The sequence below is a fragment of the Anabas testudineus genome, chromosome 21 (genome assembly GCF_900324465.2).
Source record: "Anabas testudineus chromosome 21, fAnaTes1.2, whole genome shotgun sequence".
NCBI classification, from domain to species: domain Eukaryota; kingdom Metazoa; phylum Chordata; class Actinopteri; order Anabantiformes; family Anabantidae; genus Anabas; species Anabas testudineus.
The window spans coordinates 12,422,333-12,446,839 of NC_046629.1; the positions used below are offsets into that span (position 1 = coordinate 12,422,333).

Sequence of the window (24,507 nt, forward strand, 5' to 3'; positions counted from 1 at the left end):
AGAGGAAGAAATAAAGCTCGGTTCATACTGGTGTTTGTAAGAAAACAATGTCATTTTAAATTTCAAATCCAGCTAATATTAACATTATAGTTCTTCTGGTAAGGATTTATTTATATTAATAAAATTGGTCCAATTCAGTTGAGCTCTCCTAAGCTTAGGCTATCCAGTGGATATTGAGGTGTTACAGACTTAGCTAAAAAGTCTGGATAAATACCAATAATACAGCATCCTCAGCATTTCTTAGCCTACTTCCAACTGCTCTGTTCAACACCAGCACAAAGATCAGTGTTTTTATGGATTTGTTGAAAAATCAATTTTGTGAATGCTAATGTTCTTTGAATCTTTCAGAGATTAAAAAAAATGCTTTGTTCATTTCTGTGGGATGATTTCCAGCGGTATCAGATCTGTCTGTCTACGCCTACTGTGGATTATTGGACCATCTGTCTGAAGGCTGTCTACACCACAAAAGGGTTCTCAGGTTCTTGTGTGACCCACGTAGGTTAAAGAATCTTGTTTTTCTTTGATAAAAATGTTTGTGTACACTGATTTAAAGCCAGTGACCTGGATTTAGTTTCCACCTGATGTTACACCTGCTCTCCAGTTTGCTCTGGGAATAAAACTATAAGTGTTATCATGGTGTATGATCATCACTGTTGTACTTATTAACTGTGCCACTCAGGAGACATTGCACCATTGTATCTTCACTAGCTTCCTTGTGATCATTTAATTATTGTCTTCTAATAACCTGTTTGTTTCATGTTGCCTCTGAGCATGTGAATAGCTTGCATTGATCTAATAATCAAAACTGTAAAGTAGAATCGTTATAATTTAAATGAATATTATGACTTGTTATACTGGATCAAAGGAAAATTAGTTATTTTATACTGTAAAGAGTACATTTGGAAACAGAGTCTTAAGCCTACTTTTAGTACCCGTTAATCCCTCTACACCTAAACATGTAAGCCTACACAATGACAACATTATGTACAATCTTATGTATTTGAACTACAGCTGATACAAGACATATGTCTTTCCATGAAAGAAAGTTATGTGCAACCACTGGAGTTACAGAAAACAGATTATAATTGCTGTACTTTTCTGAAGTGGGACAGACGTGTTTCCGGTATCATGCACATTACCACTGGAATTAACTGCAAAACAAACTGAAGTTAGAGACATTTGTCCCTCTGAGGGATTTAAAAATCTGCTGTATGTTTGTGTGTTGTGAATTTGTGCATCTCCTCGACAAACGCTTTTCCTCAGCTAAGAAAAACACCCATTTCCGTGTCTTTTTCTTGAACAAAACAAAACACTGATACCTTAGGTTTATCTGAAAAATTGAAAATCACCACATTTGCATATTCACATTTTATATTGGGCAGAAACTAAGTTTGGTTTGTTCTCAAGTCCCTCTTACAAAGGAGATTCTGATCTCAGTAATACTTCCTGAAAAAACAAAGCAGAAATCAGCCGTCAACAAGTGTTTTTATCTTGTAGTTAGAGTTTACTTTCTTTGCCTTTGCCAAGGTTTATCTTGTTGCCTTTAATACCTTTTTTTATTGCAGGCTTCAGTTAATACTTTTAAGAGAACTGCTTTGGTTATTATAAAGGAGGGTAAGAAATCTCAGGTAAAACACAGATTAACTGTAGCCCCACAGGCTGTGTATTCTTGGTCTTTACAAAGAAAGGAGTGTCGGTAGTTTTGTGCAGATCCAGAGATGGAGATTAGCATGGAGCCATCAGCAGCGCTGCAGTCCCTCCCTACCCAGCTTCTGCTGTCAGACCGCCTCCTCCCTGCTTGTCAGGAGCTCCGACGAGGAGCTGTAAAAACCTTTTCCCCTCTCCTTAACAACTGCAAAACAACACACACACACCCCGGCTGAGGTGCCTGCTTTTCTGAGGCCTCTGACAGGACGTGCTGCAGGCACAAATTGTAATTCATAAAGGTTAAGGGGGTCAATGCCTTTTATTACCAGTCTGAGTGCATCCAGCTTGATGGGGCGGGCATGCAAATGGAATGTCTCAGAGTGTTCTATGCAAGAACTCAGACAGCGAGTGCGTGCGTGACTCTGAATGGGAGGAAGTAAAAGGTGGGTAAAGGGTGGTGGGAGGGTGCGTGAGATTGGCTGCTCTCTCCACCTTCCAGAGCCATGTAAGACCACACAGCCACTGCCCGGTTAATTAGACAGTATGACATTGACCTCAGGTGGTTAACGGCCACTTTGATATGTGCTGTCTTGCAATTAATATATTGTAAATCTTCATGTTTTATTATACGGTTAGCTTTGACCTATAAGTGGCTGCATTTGCTACAATACATTTTCACATTTTACATGTGCATTAACAGAAATACAAAATCAGCAGTGTGAAAATCTGTCATCATCTGTCATGGTCATTTTGCTTGTAATAAATCTTAATTCTTTCTGCACTTTTCAGGACTATCAGGAAGATTTAGAGTTTTAAACAAATTAAGTTTTAGAAATACCACTATTTTGTCTGTATACTAGTTATTTTATTATTATGGTAAATGGTAGATTACTCTAATATAAATTTTGGAACAGCGTGGTAGTCTGAAGTCTGTTGCTTTTCTGTGCAGTTTCCTTGACCCCAGTAACAAAGGCTATGATCACATTAGACCCTATTGTATTGCACCCTCTGCTGGATCTTCATAGGAAAGACCTTGTTCTTGGGTATTACAATTAGAGTTCACAGTACTCAAGGTACTCAAGGCCAATCACAGCATGTACTTCCAACTTAATGATAAACCCTTGATATGTACAGGTTTACCAGATTACAGATGTTTTTATGGTGTTTTCATACAGAGGCTTAGTTTGATTATAGTCTAGTATAGTTATAATTATAATTTTCACTTAATGACAAATGCCATCTTTTGAAACTTGGATAAAAATAGAATGAAGCAGAATAAAATAACAACAGAATTTCATGCAGCTGGTCTGTGCTTTAAAATACAGTATGATCTACTGACTGTTTCCACGCAATACTCATGAGGTCAGGAATATGTGGCTTCACATTCACTGTAAAACTGGAAACATCATACCTGAGGAGCCACTGGGACATTCCTCCCTTAAAGCCAGTGTGTAGCTACGGCAGACTCCCCATGCTCATTACCTTTCCATCACGGACCAGCTGCTGTGGAGTCATTCATCACGATTACAAATCCACCCGGTGTTGGTAGCCTACAGCTCCACCATCAGCCTGTGAGATGCACAGACATGGTGCCGAGCCACCAGTCCCTCTGGGCAGACTGCTAAATTCACACCACAACAGGTGATAGGAGTGGACAGCGGCAGGTAGTGTTTGGTTTTGCTGTGAGAGAAAAATGTATGCTGAAATACATGAATTCTGTCTCTACCTGCAGTAAAAGGCTGCCAACGGTTCAACAGCAACAAAGGTCTGATGTACATGTTGCACATGTCTGAGCCTGAATCTAGGAATGTATGTTTGGAAAAACAGCACTATCATATCAGACATTTCAGTTTGAATTTAAAATACACAATAACAAGTATTTCTTATTTGAATCAGATTTTTTAATGTGTATTTTAATGAAAATGTTATCACATACTCCTAATTGCTTATGTAAGAAAATATAAAGGAAAAGGAAACACACGGTCTTTAAAAAAAACAGTTAAGGTCACGCTAATTTTATCTAAATTGTCATTTCCTGGTTTGATGTGACCCACAGGAATACCACAATCACGAATTTCCAGCAGACTTTTGTTCCCACAGTTTGGCCAGGTCTGTATCGGACTTTTTTACATGTTTATGATCACAAAAGTAGCCAGTAAGTATACACACTATATATTCACCAATAACCTTCTTACCAAAGAGTGCTAATATCTAATAATTAGAGTTAAAAGACTCAGGCATACATTGTTTTAATATCACTCAGCCTTACTTACTTTTTCTTTTACAGAATTGTAAAAGCTTCCCAAAGAAATCTATTAAATGCCGCTTTAAAGAAATCATGCCTTAAATAAATAATGGCTGAAAATAACACATTCTGCTTAATGAGCTTTGAGTTGGAAACCTGTTGATCTATATGTGTATCTGTCAGTCTATTTATTTTTATCAGTATGTCTTATTTATAACACATTAGAAAGACAAAAAACAACAGTGTCTCGTTTAGAATAATCCATATTCCCAAAACTACTATGCATGGTAGTTTTTAACTAATGTTATTCTTAAAGAAGTGAATTGTGTATGTGTTTACATGGGGCATACCCTTGCTAGATTTGTTAAAGTGAATGTAAGACCACAGATCATCTTCCCCTTACAGGGCATACAGCGTCTTTAAGCGGTTGCCTCTTTTCTTAAAACTTTTGAAGAAATACCTAAGGTGACAGCAAAAAGTATAGAAGAATTCATTAGATAAACCAGATACAGCGATCCCATAGCTGCTGAAAAATTTTAAATTTTAATCTGGAGTAGACAATCATGGTTAAAAAGTTTGAGTGCCAGTAAAATATTATGATAAAGCAAATAGGCTATATCTGTAATTCCTGATAAAACATTTAAAAATAGTAATGTACAGACCAGCGTAAATGAAAGATTCATCTCACGGCATTTTGATAGTTATTTTTCCCCAGCATTATAGTTGTATAATAAACTAATCTTCCAATAAATTATATACATGGTTGAGAATAAAACACTCACCCCAGATCATTCTAGGTTTGAATCCATTAGTGTTGCTGATGTGAGGTTAAATAAAGTTTCAGTGAAATGACCTTCCATTGTCATCATCCGGGCCTCCACACACATCACTTTACGCATGCGCACTCTTCCACTGTGGTTCGACCTCTGCAGTCGGTAAGTGTGTAATGGCAGTTTGAATGGGGAGCCTTCCTTTAATAAATCTCTATTCATCCTTTATCTTAACTTAACATTGCATCGCACAAGTGAGCACAGCATGCAGAATTGATGTTAATGTACATATGACTGTCTTTATTTTGTCTGTGGAGCATTTATTCCCCGGTTTGACCTTACTTCTCCCCGGTCTTCCCTCCTCAGAGAGACCCGGGCTTCAATCAAATTTGACCGATCCGGTTAAAACTACCTACATTAAAATGTACGCCTGTGCAAAGTTCGTCTCCACGCCGGCTGTGGTGAGTGTGATTTCTTTGACGTGTCTTCGTATTCTGTGTTTGTCTCGCTTCCTTCATTATAGCATTAAATAGGGATGGGCCTGTGGTTGAACTTGACTGCAGGATATATGTACACTAGGCCAACAGGCTAACCAGCTAATGCTACAGCACTGAATGATAGAACAGACACTTTTCTTCTTCCGAGGACAATGTAGCTGTAATGTTCGTGATGAACTTGCATGTAACGTTATGTGTCTTGAGAAAAATGCCACTGTGTCCGCTGGAAGCGGACATTTCCAGTGATGGCCGCTAGCTAAGGTCATTGCAAACCCGCGTTAGCATTATCTAGTGCAAAGTTCATGTGAACATTATAGGAGGTTTGTGTAAATGAAGCAAAAATGCTCGGTTTTCAGGAATGATGTCTCTCAAAAAGATGTATCTTAGGTAGTTGTTTACACTCCAAGGTCACATTTCTGTTTCTTTCAGGCTAACTAGCCTAAATTTGGGACTGTCTGTTACTGTCACTGTGTTACTTTTCTATGGTTGTTTATTATAGCTTTATTGCATTATTTACTAACGATCCTTAGATTAACTACGAGTGACTTTAACAGAATAGACTGAGCTGTACAGTCAGATCATTGAATGCCACAGGTCAGTGTGTGCCCTGCAGTGAATGACAGTGGGTGAATAATAATGAAGGTGCTGTGTACCTTTGTGTGTCTGCAGACTGGGGATACTTTAAACAATATGGTTTATGCCCCACTGTGCTTGTGTTGCTTACCACATTCCCTGATTTTCCATATGTGCTGCTGCTGCAGGTCCGTGCTGGTTCCCGGGCCCTTTACAGACCCTTGTCTGCCTCTGTGCTGTCCAGGCCTGAGACCAAAACAGAGGTGAGCAAAAATGTTTCTACTGGGAATGTAACTGTCATTTGACTGATTACTTGCACAACACTTGTGCATTGTAACAGTTAACATGGAAAATAGTTGGGTTCTGGTACATGTCAAAATGTTAAAATTATATTAAAAATGTGCCATAGCATTAGTTGTTAAGGTGAATATTTACAGTTCTTCTTCTATTGATCCAGAGCACTGTAGCTGTGCTGCCACAGAGCCCCCTCACCCAGGTCACACTGAGGGGCTTCCAGACCAGTGCTGTCAGCAGGGACATTGATACCGCTGCCAAGTTTATCGGCGCCGGAGCCGCCACCGTTGGAGTAGCTGGATCCGGTGCTGGTATTGGGACAGTGTTTGGCAGTCTCATCATTGGCTATGCCAGGTCTGTTTTATAAAATTTCATTAATAGGTGTTCTAGTGAATTCTTTCTTCATTGATAGATGCAGTGACAGTTTGTTTTTGTTTGCAGGAACCCATCTCTGAAGCAGCAGCTGTTCTCATACGCCATCCTGGGATTTGCCCTGTCTGAAGCCATGGGACTGTTCTGTTTGATGGTTGCTTTCCTTATTCTGTTTGCTATGTAAAACTCTGCTGTCGAACAACACTTTCAGTACAGATGTGACTACATATTTTATTGTGGCTACCAAAATTGTTCCATATTGGTGTCTTGAAAATGTACATTTTGAAATCTTTCAGACACTGTCGAAATAAGCGATACATGTATTGTATAAATGTAAGGAATTACGTGATTAAAATACATGTATTTGACTATTTAACATTGGCAGTAACTTTTGTGTCTGAACTATCATGCTAGCACAACAGAAAACAGTGAACTTTCATGAATGTCATGTGTTTTTTGTAAAGCAGCTGTTTGAATTTGCCATCAATCAGCTTTGTTTTCTCAGAGCATCAAACGCAAGCTTTTCGGGGTCCACCTTAATGAATATGGGGTTCAGCTGCCGTTGAGTAGAGCTGTAATTAAAGTCATAAGTGAGTGCTTGCTTTTGTAAATGGCACTGAATAAACCTAGATGATTTAATTGCACTACCAGGTGGGTTTTGACTTTTTGAATGTCAGAAAAGCCCCTGCTAGGATGTCCCAGACTGACAAATTGTAGTCGGACATTTCTGTGTATAGGCTTATTGTATGGAACTTGGGTAAGACGTGATTTGGTGAAATCACAGGTTTAGTTATGAATTAAATATCCTGTATTTAGACAACATTTGCTATTTTCTACTTCAAAGCAAGGATTTATATCCTATATTGAACATCTTTAGAGCTTAGGTGTCACTTAAAGCTTGAGGAATTGGTGATGGGGCTAAAAACTATAGAATTAAGCAGCAGCAATTATGTTAATAGATAGCAAGTTGTGCATTGAGACTCAAAAAGCAGCAAGGAAAAACTTTCTGATGATCTGTAAACATACACTCAATGGTTAGTGCACATGGTTTAGAACAGGTTTGAGGAAGAAAATTCAAAAGAAATCCTAGTAAACATTGAATATTATATGCATATAGAACATTTGTTGAAAGCTGGCTAAATAACTAGTAGGCAATGAATATTATTCGATGAATATCCAGTAAAATTCTGAACATTTATATGTATATTTTTAAAATGTATGGAACCTGCAGGTTGCAGCCCGAAATTAACAAAAACAAAAAACTGTAGCATGAATGCAGTTGTGCATTTTAACTGTCATATAGACCTGAAGGATATTTGTAAATATATCAACATATAGTTTGACATTTAAGAATAAAGATTAACGTTAGAAAGCAGATTCTTCAACATTCAACAGACTCTTCACGCTTCAATACTCAATTTTAACAGAAATCCATTTCCATTTATTATTATTATTATTATTATTATTATTATTATTATTATTATTATACTATTTTACTATTAACTTTACTATTTAACGTTTCTCTCGTGTGACGTTTACGGAAAAGCCAGTGCTGTTCTCGCGATACTTTGGTTCAGACGTGGGATTTTGGAAATCAAGGGTTGTGGCTGAGGGGTAAGTGACCACATAAACTAATAGCGAATGGGTTCAAAGTTGTTGTAAAAGACATAATTTGTGCCACTGTCCGGGAGTTGTGCTTCGGTACAAATAAGCGGCCGCGAAATAAACGTTGACAGGTCCTCTGTTTATAGTGATATTTGGGTCCAAACATGGCGACGGTTGTATGTGAACGCAGGGATCGGGCTATTCCTTGGAAGCGACTGGACCAGATGATCAGTCCCTCTGTAAAAAATCGTACATTACTTTAATGGCGAACAGTTATATTTAGTTATATTTACCGCACAGGCAGCGGTGGAGGTGTCAGCAGAGCAAAGCTCACAGTGGGCTGCCTTGACGAGTGTTTGGTCCCGATGAAACGAACGGAGAATTCAGCGTCTCTTTATGGTGACACCGAGGTGTAAACAACCACCGCAGCCGCCCTTCATCGATGAGCTTTGTCCACATATCCAGCTGCTTTCTCAAGACTTTTAACTTAGCAGTGCTGATTTACTCCAACCCCCCCCGAAAGTCACACATTAGTCGGTATCAGCTCTACACATTTGTTGGCTAATCTGAACTAAAGCCACTACATGTCGACTGAAATATAGGCTCATGTATACACAGTTAACCCTTTGTACACACACATAAACAAGCATATTTAGGTCGGATTTCTAACTCCAGTCCGTGTGTTTTCCTGATTTATTGCAGGGTGACATAACAGGAATTGCTTAATATGAGTGATGATAAACCTTTCCAGTGTACTGCTCCTGGGTGTGGACAGGTGAGTGAACACAAAAGTCACTTTGTGCCACAATTGTTATTGGGGCCAAAAATCAGCTGCTGGGATCTCCTTGTTTTCAAGTTCCCATCAGGTGTGGTGCACATAGTTTATTATAGATGGTAACTTTATCACATTATGAACACACAGAAACCACGCAGCACACTAAATATATTTGAAACCACTGAATTTGTGGTAATTTTTAAATGAATAAAACACCACTGTCATTAAAAAGAATAACACAGTATGATATTTTAAATTTCAGTGTTTTTATGATGTGTTGTGCTTTTATCCATAACATATTGTTTGTTGTACTAAGTCAATGTTTGACCTCTTTTCAATATTTAGAAAAGTATGTTATGTGTGTGTGTGTTGTCTTATGATAGATCATAACAAACAGAAACAATATGAACTAAAATTATGCATTTGTTAAAAGTAGATTTTAACACAGGTAGTCAGTACAAGAATAGTGAGTACTAAGGGCCACAAATTAAAACCAAAAATAATAACACTGTTGATGTTTCTATACTTTAGAACTGCAAATCACTAATCAATCAGCTAATTTGCAAGTGAACAAATGAATAAGGAGACCCCTTGGCTAGCTGCTTCCTGTGATTAGTTGGTCATCCAACTTTAATTATAAGGTAGAAGCGGTGATTGCTGTTGCCAAACCCCAGAAATAATACTAAGACATGAACTCTCTCTCTCTTCTTCTCAGTGTAAATACAATGACTGCAACTAAAAATAATTTATTTGTCATGGTTGGCTTTAACTGTTGTGGAGAAGTGTTTATTATAGTATTGTTTCTAAAATGTATTTTCTTCTTATGTAGAGATTTACAAATGAAGACCACTTGGCTGTCCACAAACACAAACATGAGATGACCCTAAAGTTTGGCCCAGCAAGAAACGACAGTGTCATCATTGCTGGTAAGTGCTTTGAAAGTTAACTCATTAAATGCAACTGATGCTTTTCAGCAGGACACCAAAGATTCTCCTACTTTGCAGACCAAACCCCTACACCTACTCGCTTTTTGAAGAACTGCGAGGAGGTCGGACTCTTCAATGAACTTGCTAGTCCGTTCGACCACGACTTCAAAAAAGCAACTGAAGATGACATTAAAAAGGTTGGTGACTTGTCGGTCATCAGACTCCTCATTGTAAACCTGTTAGTATTTCTATTTGTGTTCTGTCCTTTGCTGACTTGCGCGTCTGTGCCTCTCACTCTGTAGTTACCATTGGATTTATCGCCTCTTGCGACACCTATCATACGCAACAAAATTGAGGAACCCACAGCCTATGGAGGCACATCGAGATAGCCCTCTGCCTCACCCCGAATCTACTACAAATGATGAAAAGGTGAACTCTTTGAATACACTGCCTCTGGTATTTGTACTAATCACTGATAGTTTACAAAGCTGTCATAATGATGGTCTGTTTCTGTGATTAGCAATTTACACTCAAATTAGTGGGTCCACTGGTATTATTATTTATATAATATGTATTTAGAATTATAGGAATCTGACTGAGTTATATTTTGTCTTATTCTGCTAATATTGTGGTAATATTTAAAATATGCACAGTACTGCACAAATTGATTATTTGTAAACAAAATTGTGATATATTTGGTGGATTTAAACAAAAACCTAAAGCTTTTTTCCCCCAGTATTTATTCTTAATTACTAATGTCGAGGAAAAAGTGAAGTGTTGGCTTTATATGATCAGAAGTAATTAAGTAATCTGGTGTTCACTAAACACTGCAGCTAAGATGTTGTATGATGTTTGCAGGACTTATCTTTGCAGCCAGCCTCACTGCCAACATCCACTATAGTCCATCCTGCATCCCTCCAAGTTCCCAATGTACTTCTAGCATCCTCAGAAGCTAATGTTGTAATACAGCAAGCTCTCCCATCGCCAACATCTAGCTCTGTTATAACCCAAGTCCCATCCACTAATAGGCCTATAGTGTAAGTAACCTCAAATGAAAATTTTTCAAAGCTGTAGTTTGCATAGTCATCCTTTAAGTTTTAAAATCTTTTTTTATTTTAATTTTTTTGCAGTTTTGTCTTGGTGAGCTCATATTTCATGAGGCATGTGCTTGTTTGTTTTTGATTTATTTGCACCCTGCAGGAATTTTTGTTTTTGGCTTTGGTTGTGTCTTCAAAAACTATCAGCATTGCTCAAATATAAACCAACAAATGAAATGAATGAATGAGGTTTTCACCTAATCATTGCTGTCACACTGTGTTTAGAGGCGTTCTGTGTTTTATTGAGCTGTAATAATGGTTTGATTATTTTTTCATAGCGCCTACATTTTCCCTCAGGTTGTCTGGTAGTGAGATCACTATTTGTGTTAGAAAACAGTCAGTACCACTAATTAATTCAGTGGATCTCTATATGTGTAAGTATTCACTGTTTGACGCAGACGATTTGGTGAAAACCACAGGTGTTTTAAGAATGGCGTGAAGCCTGTATATGGGCAGAACTGACGTCACTTTTTGTTCTCATGTGACAGATGATCTTTTAATAATACTTCTTGATTCTGTGACACATCATTTGTGTTTACTCTAAGTTGACTTTTTTGTGTCTTGGTTCTATTTTTTTTCCCCATCAGTCACTGCTTGAATATGACATATTGTTAGTAGAATAGTAGACACTCTCTTTCTCCAGTTTGTGACAGATTATCTTTTGTGTGTTGTTCACAACCTACCCTGTTGGTTTTCTCAATGGGATTTCTTTTCTCTCTTTCAGCCCAGTGTCTGGCACTTTTCCCGTGCTCTTACAGCTGCCTAACGGCCAGACCATGCCAGTTGCTATACCTGCGTCTATTACAAGCTCAAGTGTACATATTCCAACTACAATCCCTGTGAGTTTTTGTTTAGTTATGTCATTGTAATGTTGTGTTTTACTGTGTATAAAGCAGCATTTTAATAGTCTGTTATATTAAAATCAACATTTGTCTTTTGTTATGATATTTTAATTATTACATTTGTCATAGAAGTATTACTGTACATGTAGAAACCTGAGCTCAGTAAACAAATTTGTGCAAAGCATTTACTGACAAAACGGTATAACTTCAATGTCCTTTTCATAGCTGTTCTGGAGCTTTCAGTCATACTGTATAATCTTTATGAGTTGACAACGTAACATAACCAAGGTGTCATGGTGTCATGATGTCGTCACATTGAAGACTTCTTGTTAATGTTCGCTCCATAGTTGAGGATGTCCCAGCAAAACAGTAGTTGATTAAATAATCTCACCTAAAGGTTAATTTTCTTGATTTTTTTTTCAGTCATATCACAAAGATCCAGAGCAACTACTAAATGGAACAAAATCTAAATTCACCTTGAGGTGGTCAGTCGACTGCAGTTTTCCAAGGACTAGAATGAACTAATGATCTGAACCATTTGTTTTCTCAAGCCCCTTCATAATTTTAGATTACTATTACAGTCCAGTGTGCAGATCAACAAAATCACTGGACTGTGTCGAATAACACGCTTTGCTGGGCACAAGTATACTTGTGAAATGTTGCCCTTGTGCACTGGGAGATTTAACATAAAATTAATCATTTTCATGTGAATAAAACTGCTTCATTGATTATTTGTTACATTTTAAATTTGAGACTGTGCGTGGACAGATGTTTGCCCTTGTCAGGTGACATTCACTTACTCTGTAACGAGACACTAATGCTATCTGCTTTCCTCTACTTGGACAGAGGGACTATTTACAACTTTGGCACCTCTGATTTGGCAAGTTATTCAGAGCTGTAGAGGTTGAGTGAAATAATGGACTTTAGAGTAGAACTGCGTGTCACTGTGGCAAAGGCACAGGAATTGGCTGAAGCACAGCAGGCGCTGGTCCAGGATGCTGCACTGCTATTTGTCCTTGTACAATTAGAATCAACACTCTTGATTTCTGGCAGAGCAGATAGATTATACTACTAAAATGTTTTCCAAACCAATTATAACGGCAACCCATGACAATGTCTCACATAGGAATTTTTTTCTAAATGAAGGCCTTCTTGGTTTTTTTTTTTTTTTAAACTCCCCCATGTGGAAGCTTGTCTTGTTGTTCACTGTGGTCCTGATTGTCTGTGTGGAACACTGAGCAGCAGATGATTATCTCCTGATAGCAGCACAGCAGGGAAAAAAACCTCTATCTTCCCTGTCTGTGGGGAATGGGAAAGCCGTTGACAAGTAAAGGAGGGCAAAAGTAGATGGAGAACATGAGCCACCAGTGGGCCTCCCTTTCACTCGATCATCTCCTCCCCCCTCTTATTTCTCTGCCTCCCCAGCTCTCCCCGCCTCCCTCTGTCTCATTGTCAGCGACTGTAAGAGGAGGCCTGGCTCTGGCCTTCCGACTCATGTCTCTCCATCCTCTCTTCAGCTTCCCTGTCCATATGCTCTCACGCAGGCAGGCAGAGGTTCATTAGTGTGCACACTGCATCTCCATGTGGTGCTGCCTCCACAAAATAACAGGCCATCCAACCTAATGAGGCTGAGATATGAGGAAACTCTGAGAGCCTGCCGTGGCCGCGTGTGTTTGTGTTGTGGGGGAGCGCCGCCTGCCTTTTCACTGTCAAAGACTAATTTTCTCTGTGCTGATCTGTGTCTCTGCTTTCAGCTTGTCAGACCTGTCACCGTAGTGCCTAACGTCCCCGGGATCCCAGGACCTCCCTCGCCACAGCCCCAGCCACAGCCCCAGCCACAGCCCCAGCCCCAACCCGCCCAATCAGAAGCAAAGCTGGTATTTATTGTCCCTTTTTTGAATCAAATATTATCTTCATGCTATCTCCTACCTGCCTAACAAAGTAATGAGACAAGAAAGAAGCAGTTGCTGTCTTCGACCTGATGAGGGCACTAGAGAAATTCTGATGAGCAGTATCCAAAATTCATTTTGTAGATTTTGCAATAATACATTTAATTATACTTTATACTTATAGAAATATAAAGATTACCTTGGACACAAATTTGCACCATTTCCCTTTGGTGAAGAAAAAGATTGATTAGGAGAGACTGACTTTAACTGAGAAATAGTAGTATATGAATTGATATTGATATTGTAAGTCATTATGTAGCTACTAACAAAACAGAAATACTCCAATTGAATGACGATTCTAGCAGTTTTGTAACTCCGTCCTCCGGTGTAAAAAGTGATAGTTGAAGGGCAGGGATATGAAGTGCTGTGCAGGAGATCAGTGGCAATGTGATGAAGCACGGATCACAGAACCTGTAAGTGTTCACAGCATGCCCCGCCTGTGGAAATTAACAGATAAACTATGAAGAGGAGGTGTGTGTGTGTGCGTGTGTGTGTGTGTGTGCATGTGTGTATGTGCATTTGTGTGTGTGTTGGGAGGGAAGGATTGATCCTGACTGGTGAGGAGTAGAAGGGAAGTGAGTGGGAGGGTGGGGGGGTTGTCGGAGATCATGGGGTACGGAGATGACAAACGCGGAGACAGCGTTGTGCTCAGCACGCCGTCACCAGGGCCAACTAGAGGGGGGCTACCAGCGAAAGCCAGCTGGGGGCATCCTGGCACACGCTCAGTGAGGCACATTAAGTCGGCCTCACCCTGCATGGAACCTTTTGTTCAGCAGAATCCTGCCTGACCTGCGTCCCCCCTCTTACTCCCGGTGCCTCCCACCGCACTCAGCTCATCAGCAAACACCTAATGAGCCTGCGTCAAGTAAACAGACCCCCGCTCAACCTGCCCACTCCCCGCCCCCACCTGGCTCTCAGGGGGCACAGAGACGGCACTTTACAAGGACTGATGATGCTGCAAAGACCACAATAATGATAATTAACTTGCTGAATTTAGAAGATTATGCTGTTAATTAGTTGCAAAATAAAGATAAGTAATATAGTAGCAGATGGTTGAATAACACCCATGAGATGGAGGGTTATTACACTGATGAGGTTTCCATGGCAGAGATGAAATATGGATCTGACTGGCTTTTCCCTCTTTCTGTGGGCCATTCCAAGAGAATAATATCTTGTTTCTGCCAGAAGAGCTTCTGGAAGGGTATTACACGATAAACTAATTTGGTAGATAGATTGGTCTGGCAAAGGTAGTTGTTAGAATAATGTGGTCCTCTGTTTTCTCATGTAAATGTATTCCCTCTCACTTTGTTATTGCTTCGAAAGGCTCATTCACTTTCACCTTGTTTGCTCAGTGTTTGATGCTAGCGAAATTGGCCTGTGACTTATGGACACCAGTGTGTAGAGAAATGGTTTCTGTGAATGGGCTGTGTCTGACGTGCACCCCTGGTTTGTGTTTGAAAAACTCATTTCTGGCTTCTATTATGTGATGTGGACGTCCCTCACCTCCCGTATTCAGATAAGCTCGAATCCTAAACATGCAAAATAAATGGCAGTGTTGGGGAGTGTGTTAGATGCTTCCATCGGACAGTTCCCCTGTTGTCTTGGATTTCATTATTGTTTCTGTTTTTCTTGACTTGTGTGATTTCATTTTTTATTTTATAATTAAAATTTAAAGATGATATGATAATACCGACACTCCTGCAAAGGAAGGCTATTTCCCACAATCTAGTAACCATTTTTAATAATATTGTCTCTTGCTGTTCTCTGCTGACTGTTCTAAAAACAGTAGCTTCATTGAAGCAAGATGTTACAGTCTGTTCACTAACTGCTAAATACTTATGCTAGGTCTGGTGTTGTTAGCCGTCTTCTGGAACTTTTTTCCTGAAGTTTTTAATGAACATGTTTTTATAAGCAGTAAATGTGTGTTTTGAAATGTATTGCATTTTCAGCATAATTTTAAATTCTTAAATATGTCAAAGGAGACTAAGCACCTGATTTATTTTAGGCCTTGTGGTTAATTGAATTACAAATATGCTTCTAAGTACGGCTTTTTAATTTGTTTTCTCTTATATGAAACATTTAATTGCATGAACAATTTATGACTGTTTTCGCTGTGCTGAATTATCTTCACAGAAACTGAAAGCCACACTAAGCCAGCAGCTTCCTCAGGTAACCAATGGAGTTGGAGGTGAAGTCCAGAGCAATGCTGTTACCCACACTGTTGCTCCTGCTTCTCCTGCCCCGACCCCACCTCCAGCCCCGACTGCAGTTCTAGCTCCTGCTCCGGCTCCTCACTTGCCTACGACTGAGGAACCTTCTCCACATTCCCTTCAACAGCCCGCCACCTCCACCACAGAGACACCTGTAAGTATTCACACACACAGTTTACCCAGTTTCTCTCTCCTTTTGATTATATGTTACATAATATGTTAAATTAGGTATTAAATAAATTCTTATCTCAGATTAATTGTAATTATACAGTTATAATTTTTCCACCTGCATTACAGCTATTTGTAAGCACATTATCATAATAAAGCAGTGATGATTTTCTAAAACTGTATTTTATTGCCCTACATTTTTTTTTTTTAATACATATCCATCACGTTAGCAGATACTCAACATGTAAAGGAAACTAAACTGAGATTGGTGATCGTAACTTAAATATAGTTTGCAATAGTTGTAGTTATTTTCTTGTATTATTTTTATTGTTGAACAGGCTTCCCCAGTGCCCCCTGCGCAAAACCCTCCAAGCACAGGAGGTCGGCGGCGCAGAACCACAAATGAAGACCCTGATGAGAAGAGGCGCAAGTTCCTGGAGCGTAACAGGGCTGCTGCTTCTCGCTGTAGGCAGAAGAGGAAAGTGTGGGTCCAGTCTCTTGAGAAGAAGGCCGAGGACCTCAACTCCATGAATGGACAACTACAGGTGCTCTTTACCTCTTACTCTTAGCCGCTGCCTGTAGCTCCTACTGCTACTGACAACATGTCACTTTGTGCATGTAAGCATGCTTGCGTCTGTTTATCATCGCATGCTGTTCACATAAGCATGTGTACAGACTTTTCCCTTCTGTGGTGATGAAGTCATTAAAGCCGATTAAGAAGAGCTGCTGTGTGACAGCAGCAGTGTGTGAGCCCTTTACATCGATATGTCCCTGTCAATAAAGATGTATCCTCCAGATGTCAGCCGCACACAAGCGTGTCTTTGCTTCTGTCTCAGCAGTTTACTGAATGGCCTCAAAAATCTCCGAGGGAAAGGTGTCTTTTTGAACCTTCATTTTGCTGGAAGCAATTAGGATCTGATGCTGACAAGTTCGAAACAGTTCATGTATCTGCTGTCTCTGTTGATAAGTGTGAGTCGGGGGTGCGGCACATCGGTGTTCCAGACAATTAAATGAGATGTGGTGTTTATTTGCTCACTGTCTTATTTTTCTATGAAAGCAGAGTAAGATGTGGAGTGTGGAGGAGGGGATAGACAGCAGTGGAAAAGAAACTGGTTCATGCTGTTAATATCTGGTTCAAAAACAAGTTATCATCACTTGTCATGGGTGCACAGGGTGAGGATTAATTTAAATATAGGTAGATGAAAGAGGAAGGCTAAGTGAAAGAGTACAGGTTATAAACAGAAGGAGCATCACTCTTAAGTATAAAGAATGGAACAACATGTGGCAAAGAATAAAAGGGCACTATATAAAGGCGTTAATCAGCAGTGCAGTTTTTGTAAAAACCCCCATGCTGACATGGCCCAGCTGATCATTGAAACTGCCTCTAATGATGCACAATTATTTTAACATCATCCTTAACTGGCTTTTTAATGAGGTGTCAGACCAGGCAGCTCACAGGGCTCGCAGCATCACCCAAGGCCCATTTGCCCAATTTCGAATAATTCTCAAAGTTAGAAACAAGTTTAGATCCAAAAAGTCCAGATTAAAATTCCCAGAATGATGCTGTTTGATGTTACTGTAGCTTTAGCATTGATGGCAGTGTAACTGTGATGGTTTTTATATAAACCAATGAGGAAATGATTTTGAACTAAATGGTGGATCTTCAGTTCTGTGATGTAATTAATTTCTTTTTTATATCCAGCTAATGAAACAGCAATAATCAATACTGACATTTCTGACTTTAGTCTGTCTTTACGTTCCTCTCTCAAACGGATTGAGGGGAGATTAGAAAGGGTGTCCTGCGTTTATATTGGCTTCAAATGGCAGCAGTCTTGGTGGAAATGCAGCAAATGTGGTGTTAGCCACATGTGATACATATACGCTCCTTCCAGCTGTGTTTAAATCTGTCTTACAATAGCTCAGCCCTGCCAACACCAGCAAGACTAAACAGATGGAATCAAATAAATTGGCTGCTTTTAGACTAATAGATTAAACTGCCCATAGTCCTTAAAAGGAGAAGAGAAGGAGCTTAAATCTGCCATTGGGTGTTCGTGGGCCCCTGGCCGCTCTAAATCCAGTTAAAGTCACCTTCAGCGTAATGTGGCTCTCTTTTACGACATGCAGAAATTCTCAGCTCCCCTGGGAGCTGTAACGACACGAGAGTGTAAATCTCAGCTGCATCTACGAAGTTGCACTGACAATCCGAACAGTTCACCTCTGACAAATGTGGCAGTCGGTAGCCAGTGAAGGCTCATAATTATTGTGAAGGAAAATTCCTAAATGAAGAAGTGCATCATACTTTATGCTGAATTCATTTATTAAGTTGTTACCTTTCCCCGTGTTTGTCCTTTTTCCAGGTAGAACATTTATCTGCAGTAATATAGTAGTCGTGTGCTTTTATTTAACCTTTTGATCCCTTTAATTATTGGCATTAAACTCTCACGGTGGAAGTGGTTTGATGTCTATACTGTACTGAGCATTTGTAAATACTCAGTGTATGTGCAGGTTTTTGGATTTGTGTATTATCTGCCTGCTTTGATATCATGGTCAGACTCACATTTTTATCTAGCTGCCTATTTTGGGTTCATACTAGATCGATGGCCAACGCATTTACATATTTATCAGTAAGGATTAAAAAGTAACAAACAAACAGAAATGCTATATATACAGTATGTTTTAGACAAAACATAAACACAGTCACATTACATAGCTTGTCCACTAGAGAGCACTGACACATTCAAGTGTAAAATAACCCAGTACACATCATTGCCACAATGTTGGTCACAGTTCTTTAAAAAAAAAAAAACGTTCTTTAACTTATTGTACTTATTTGTGAACCATGATTACAAACATGATATAGTTTGAATTTTGTGACTCTTGAATATAAGTATCATCATTAGCCTTCAACATAAAGTACTGCTCAGACAACAACAAATGGCTGAAACCTTGTATTTACATCACAAAAACATAACATAAAAGTATAAAAAGCAGTAGAAATCTGCCTTCAGTCCATGTGGAGAATAATTTTGGCACATTTGAACTATATGCACATGTTGTCTGTGTGGCTTCATGTTATAATCTGATGTAGTGTTTGCTCCAGAGTTTTATTGAGCGCTGTTGTGTGTCTCCTCTCTCCCAAAGAGTGAAGTCACCCTGCTGAGAAACGAAGTGGCTCAGCTGAAGCAGCTTCTTCTGGCTCATAAAGATTGCCCTGTAACCGCCATGCAGAAGAAATCTGGCTATCACAGTGAGTAATGCTCCATTATTCTCAGCTCGAGGCTTCCAAAATGAGCTCCAGCTAGCCAGTAGAAGGACATGTCTTACTTATGGGCAAACCGAAAGAGCTATTGACTTATCAAGCCCCTTTCTGATTTTTCTGCTTTTGAAAAACTTCGTAAAAGTTTCGATATTTATGGGCAGTGCTGCTTGAGACAAATTCTCGCTGGTGGCAGTGTCACGTCCTTTCGGGGGCCACAGGTGGTCTCTGCAAGCAAGCGATAGTTTTCTCCCCATTTGACACCCAAATAAACATTTGTTAGATGAAGCTAAATGTGTGCAGAAAGGACTTTCAAGAACAAGAGGTTGGATTGTTAAGAAGTTGAAAAGACATCAGGACTCTTTTTAACACCTACAAACTGTGAACTAATTGATCATTAATGATCATCATGTATGTTTGGATATATGACATTCGCAGCCTCTTTATTTAAATTTCCTGTTGTCAGCCTGAACTGTACAGACTCGTCACATTGTCTCATTTAGAATTATATCACCTATATTTCTTCGTTTCCAGAGACTGTGGTTCTGGCGAAGTGATTGTCTGCTCATAACTCACCTTTACTCACAGTACGCAACGAGAACAAGTGTGCTTTGAGCCACTTCTCCACTGTGCTCTAAATGCCTCCGCTGACTTGTATTGACAATGATTGCCTCTGAAATGAGTCCATTAAAGCAGCAAGCTTGACAAGACTGCAGAACATCCTCGTCGTGTGGTGTCCACAAAGCTGGGCTGTTCATTATGCATCCCTTATTGCTAACCATCCCACTGACACACGTCATGTGCATTATGGGACTGATGGTTTCCAGGCTAGAGTGGGCTGTCAGAGCCAGGTCTCATTTGGAATCGCCTCGATTGTTTTTAGCAGGATCTGCAGATGAATTGGGTCATCTTTCTCATGTGCTTGCTGAGGATGTCTACCCTGTGTTTCTAGACCTCTGTGAAGAATGACACTTGGAGCGCTTTTTCTCCAGTCTGGAAAAAAATAACCTCATCCAAATGTCCCAGTGCAATAGGTTTGCTTCATGGTGTCTGTTGTGGCAGATTTTAGACAAGCCCATAAGAAAAGCCAACTAATGTGAGTGTGAAAGTAAAGGTTTGGTAGAGGGGCAGAAATAATCCAGTGGTTCCCAACCACCTTTGTTCGAAGTACCCAGTAGGCCTATCAGATGAGCTTAACTGCACCTTCCTCAAAACCACCCATCAAATGTATTCCAAACTTGATTTTTACCGGATGTTATTTAACATTAATGACAATATGAAAATTTATATTGCATGCATCACCAAACACAGGGAACATTTAGGTCCTTTTGGTCATTTATTGTTATATTTGTAACTTTGCCACCACCAAACTGGCAGAACCAAGATGCTTCAGTTATGTGTTACCTGCAGTATTTTAACTTTTTATTCACGGCGTCTAACTGTTTATTTCAAGTTGCATGCAGTACTTTGATATCTGAAAGTACCCCTGGTTGAGACTCAGAAATAATCTGTCTTGCTAATTAGTGAAGCAAATGATTTAATTCTGACTGCGCCATGGCCCTCACTCATGTAAAGGCCTCATCAAGCTTCCATTTTCTAAGAGTTACACATCCCATAAGGCTACACTGCCCTCCAGACCCGGTAATACCCTTCATCGTCCTGCCCAGACTCGGCCATGGCAGGTGGGAGGAAATTACCCAGACTGCCCCACAAACAAGCCAGGACACGCTTTCAGTTGGCACACCGAGCTGTCCATCTGCTTACAGCCGAACCCCACTTCAGAAACCAAGAGAGCAGAAAGAAGCTCCGGCTGCCCAGGAAACCAGGATTTCGGAGTATTATGATACATCAGCGAGCCACCCTTTAATGTCATTAGGAGTAATAATGCTTACTTGAACATGGAACAAAACCACCAAGCTGATTTATCCTGAGGTTGACCTTCTGCATAGTAGAACAGCATGGGAATTTACAGCTCTTTGACATTCACTTGCACTAAATCACATGGTCCAAGTCCAGTGAAGGAGGCAGATGAAGCCTCTTATGCGAGGACATTTGTATTGCACTTTAATTGCTTCTTCTTTACTGTGGAATCTGTATTTTACATTCTCAAATATGAAACCCAGTCATTAATTACAAAGTGCCATAACAAGTGACTTCATATCATTAGCAATATTAATTATCATTGTGCTCCTTATTCCTTTATGAAACAGAGCATGAGAGTGGAGTCTTTTTTTTCCATCAGGATCCAATTAATTCAATGCAACTGCCTAACAGCTGGTGGCATTTCGACTCCAAGTCTTCCCTACTCTCCAGTGTGAGCATCATTAAAATCAGGTGCTGTAATCATCTGTCGCTGCAGTAGTTGGCAAGGTAACAAAAAACAAATGAGAATGCAGTTAGGGATGGGAAACAGTGCCACATGCCCCAGAATGTAATGTACCCTTATGATGTGGGTTTAAATTGACATTGGAGCTTTAATTAAAGGAAGGAGTGCAGAAGTAGCATTATGGGGATTAATGAAATGCTTTGCATACACCACATGCAAAAAGCTCTTTTACATCTGATTAGGCTGGTGTGGAAAAACACTTCTGGATGATATCAGGTAAATGCTGTACGAGAGAAAACGGCACGGTAAGGCGAACCCAACATTGTTTTCTTCTCTCTTCTGTTTGCAGTCTCTGACAAAGACGACAGCTGTGAGGAGATGTCCATCCCCAGCAGCCCGCAGAATGAGGCCATCCAGCACAGCTCTGTCAGCACCTCCAACGGGGTCAGCTCCTCCTCCACGACCCCGGCCGTCTCCACCCCGTCCAGCACCGCCGCCACCTCAAACCAGAGCACAGAGGAGAGCCAGCCGCGGAGGGGCGCCACCAAGTCTCAGCCTTCAGGGAGTTGATTGTCTTAAAATGTGCCCGAGCGTCAACACTGGGGCGCTGTTGCCTCTTCGATTTCTCTGACAAACAGAGGAAAGGGATTCTCTCTCAGCTTCGGTTTGGACCGCACTGTTTTTAATTTATTCTTGGTTGGTTTGTTTTTATGTTTGATCCGTTATATCCTCTGTAGGCGATGCTTTTGAAAATGCAATGTTTTCTCTGGAATTAATGAAGACAAAAGAACAGGCACTTTAGGTGTAAGATGTAAAACACTTGGTTCTGAAATGTTTTTGTATTTGTGTGACTTATTTATTAATTGTATATTTTTTTATTTGAAAGTAAATCAACCTGAATGGTTGATCAGTGAATCGTTAGAGACTTTACCAAAGTGTGTTGTGGCTCATTCGTACTTAGTTGGCTTTTTTGTTTTCATGACTTTTATAAGCACTACCTTTATGATATAATTACATAAAGTCAATTTTATTTTAAATAATTTGCTTTTACCATTTTGCACATTGTGAGAGATGACGGGTTTACCTTTTTAGAGTTTGACAAACGTTATGTACCGGCAGCTTTTTAGAAGTACATTTGAATACTGTCGCACTACACAAATGTAAATGGCTGAAATCTGATTTCAAAATTGACAATTTCTCTGTGAGATCAGCTTTAGTCGCATTGTTGCAGTTTGAATGTTTGAGCTCACCTCCGCTTGTAAAATAGTCTTAAGGAGCTGAGCTAATTAGAAACGTGTGATCATTGACATTCCACCTGTAGTCTGAATGTTGCTGAAGCAGTGATTGGAGGGTTGCAGTACCTTTACCATTTCTCAATCATGGTGATGTTGACTTCATTCAGTGCCATTAATGTTTTTGTATAAATATCTTCCATAACTTTTTAATGCAGATTAGCTCGAGTTGATTGCTTATCTTTCAGATTAAGGGTCTCATGAAACATAATGGCGCAGTAAAGGAAATATCTTGCTTTGTATACTGTCTTTGCTTTCTAAGTGACTGTTTATGGCTTTAGTGTCTCATGCAGAACACTTAAGGACATTATGCTCTTTTCATGATTGCAATTTTAGATGTTTTTAGAAAACATTGTAAATAACATTAATGATACATTGTACGTGATCTTTCTAGGTGTTACCTATTTTCTTTTTATAGGATAGTCTGGATTCAGTAGCTGAGCCCTCTTGATCACATTAACTCTTCTAGCAGTTAAAACCTTTCAGTCATTAGGATAGACTTCTCCCTGACTGTAACGTTGTTATGTAAAATTAAAGCATTCAGATGTGACCTGGAATCACGTCATGTATATCAGAGTAACACTACACTGCTTCATAAGAGTTGTGAGCCTTTCATCCTTGAAATAATCATAGGAAACGAATCACACCATGAAGTCAATTTGCCTTTTCTCTTAGTCTGTACTGACTTACTACTGTGTAGTTTTACAAGAAGTTAACACATTGTTTTCTTAATTTTTTTTTTTTTTTTTTAACATTTTACTGTATGTGCTATCTGCATGAGATAATAATTCTCTGCGAGAATTTAACTGTTTATTCGATAATGTTTCAGTCAGATAAATATCATTAAACAAGTTGTTTCAACTTGAGTTGTGGCTCTAAGTTTCTGAAAGCTTTGGTTATTTGTTTTTACCTTGGCTTAACGGCTAAAAAAAGGGGCGTGATACTGTGTTGAAAGTGTAACTGTAACTTGTGAAAGTTCTGTATAAAATTTGAATTGATAAGTTGTTGTAATAAACCTTTTAATATCTCTTTAAAATCCAGCTTTGCTTCAATTTAATCCTCTCGTCTGACGTCATCTCATGAGAACACCCATGAAAGGAAATGTTTTAGGTTTTAGATTTTATTTTATTACTTTCTTTTTCTGCAAGAAAGTCACGTCTTTGTAAAATGCTTTACTGACTCTTAGAACAGGATCACATAAAACACTTGTAACTAAACTGCTGCCAGGAACCGAGGTGCTGATGCTTCAGTGTTCTAGCAGCAATAAAATCTAAAGATGAAAAGTCAACAAATTTCCTGTGGTGTCTTCTGCCACCTTGTGGAAAATAACAGGATGACCTGATTTCTGATAAATATCAATGAATCCAGCTTCAGCAAAAACTGTTGTGTTCTGTTGTGTATTCAAAACACATTATCACACATTTTGATACAAATATTATTTTAAAAAATCAATATTATAATCACTTCAACAATTCTACACTCAACTTTGCCCATGGTGGATTTGAGGGATCCTCTTGTTCTGTTTCTACTGCGAAAATGGTAGTGGCAATAGACAAAGGATTGAGACATCTTATGTTTAAGTACCAGAATGTAAAAATACTACTATATTTTACTAAATTAATTAAATAGAATTTGAGGATCCATCTCAAACAGTTACAATCAA

At 39.3% G+C, this 24,507-nt stretch overlaps 2 protein-coding genes across 3 annotated transcripts; both read left to right on the top strand.

The window, feature by feature from the left end:
* The first annotated feature begins 4,772 nt into the window (after positions 1–4,772).
* Positions 4,773–7,042, top strand: atp5mc3a (ATP synthase membrane subunit c locus 3a). 2 transcript variants are annotated; one of them, XM_026377374.1, is made up of 5 exons: positions 4,773–4,827; positions 5,029–5,123; positions 5,921–5,995; positions 6,190–6,380; positions 6,468–7,042. In XM_026377374.1, the coding sequence occupies exons 2-5, from the start codon at positions 5,085–5,087 to the stop codon at positions 6,580–6,582; spliced, it is 420 nt and encodes a 139-aa protein (XP_026233159.1). In that variant the 5' UTR covers positions 4,773–4,827; positions 5,029–5,084; the 3' UTR covers positions 6,583–7,042. The 2 variants fall into 2 exon arrangements, with proteins under 2 accessions (XP_026233159.1, XP_026233160.1); XM_026377375.1 differs by lacking the exon at positions 4,773–4,827 and adding an exon at positions 4,841–4,916.
* A 910-nt stretch (positions 7,043–7,952) lies between these two features.
* Positions 7,953–23,895, top strand: atf2 (activating transcription factor 2). Its single transcript, XM_026376437.1, is given in 13 exon segments — positions 7,953–8,012; positions 8,706–8,778; positions 9,608–9,704; positions 9,783–9,901; positions 10,007–10,074; positions 10,076–10,133; positions 10,563–10,741; positions 11,526–11,640; positions 13,398–13,520; positions 15,726–15,956; positions 16,309–16,515; positions 19,112–19,217; positions 21,902–23,895. Coding segments are annotated over 12 exon segments (1,572 nt in total). The 5' UTR covers positions 7,953–8,012; positions 8,706–8,730; the 3' UTR covers positions 22,123–23,895.
* The last annotated feature ends 612 nt before the right edge of the window (positions 23,896–24,507 follow it).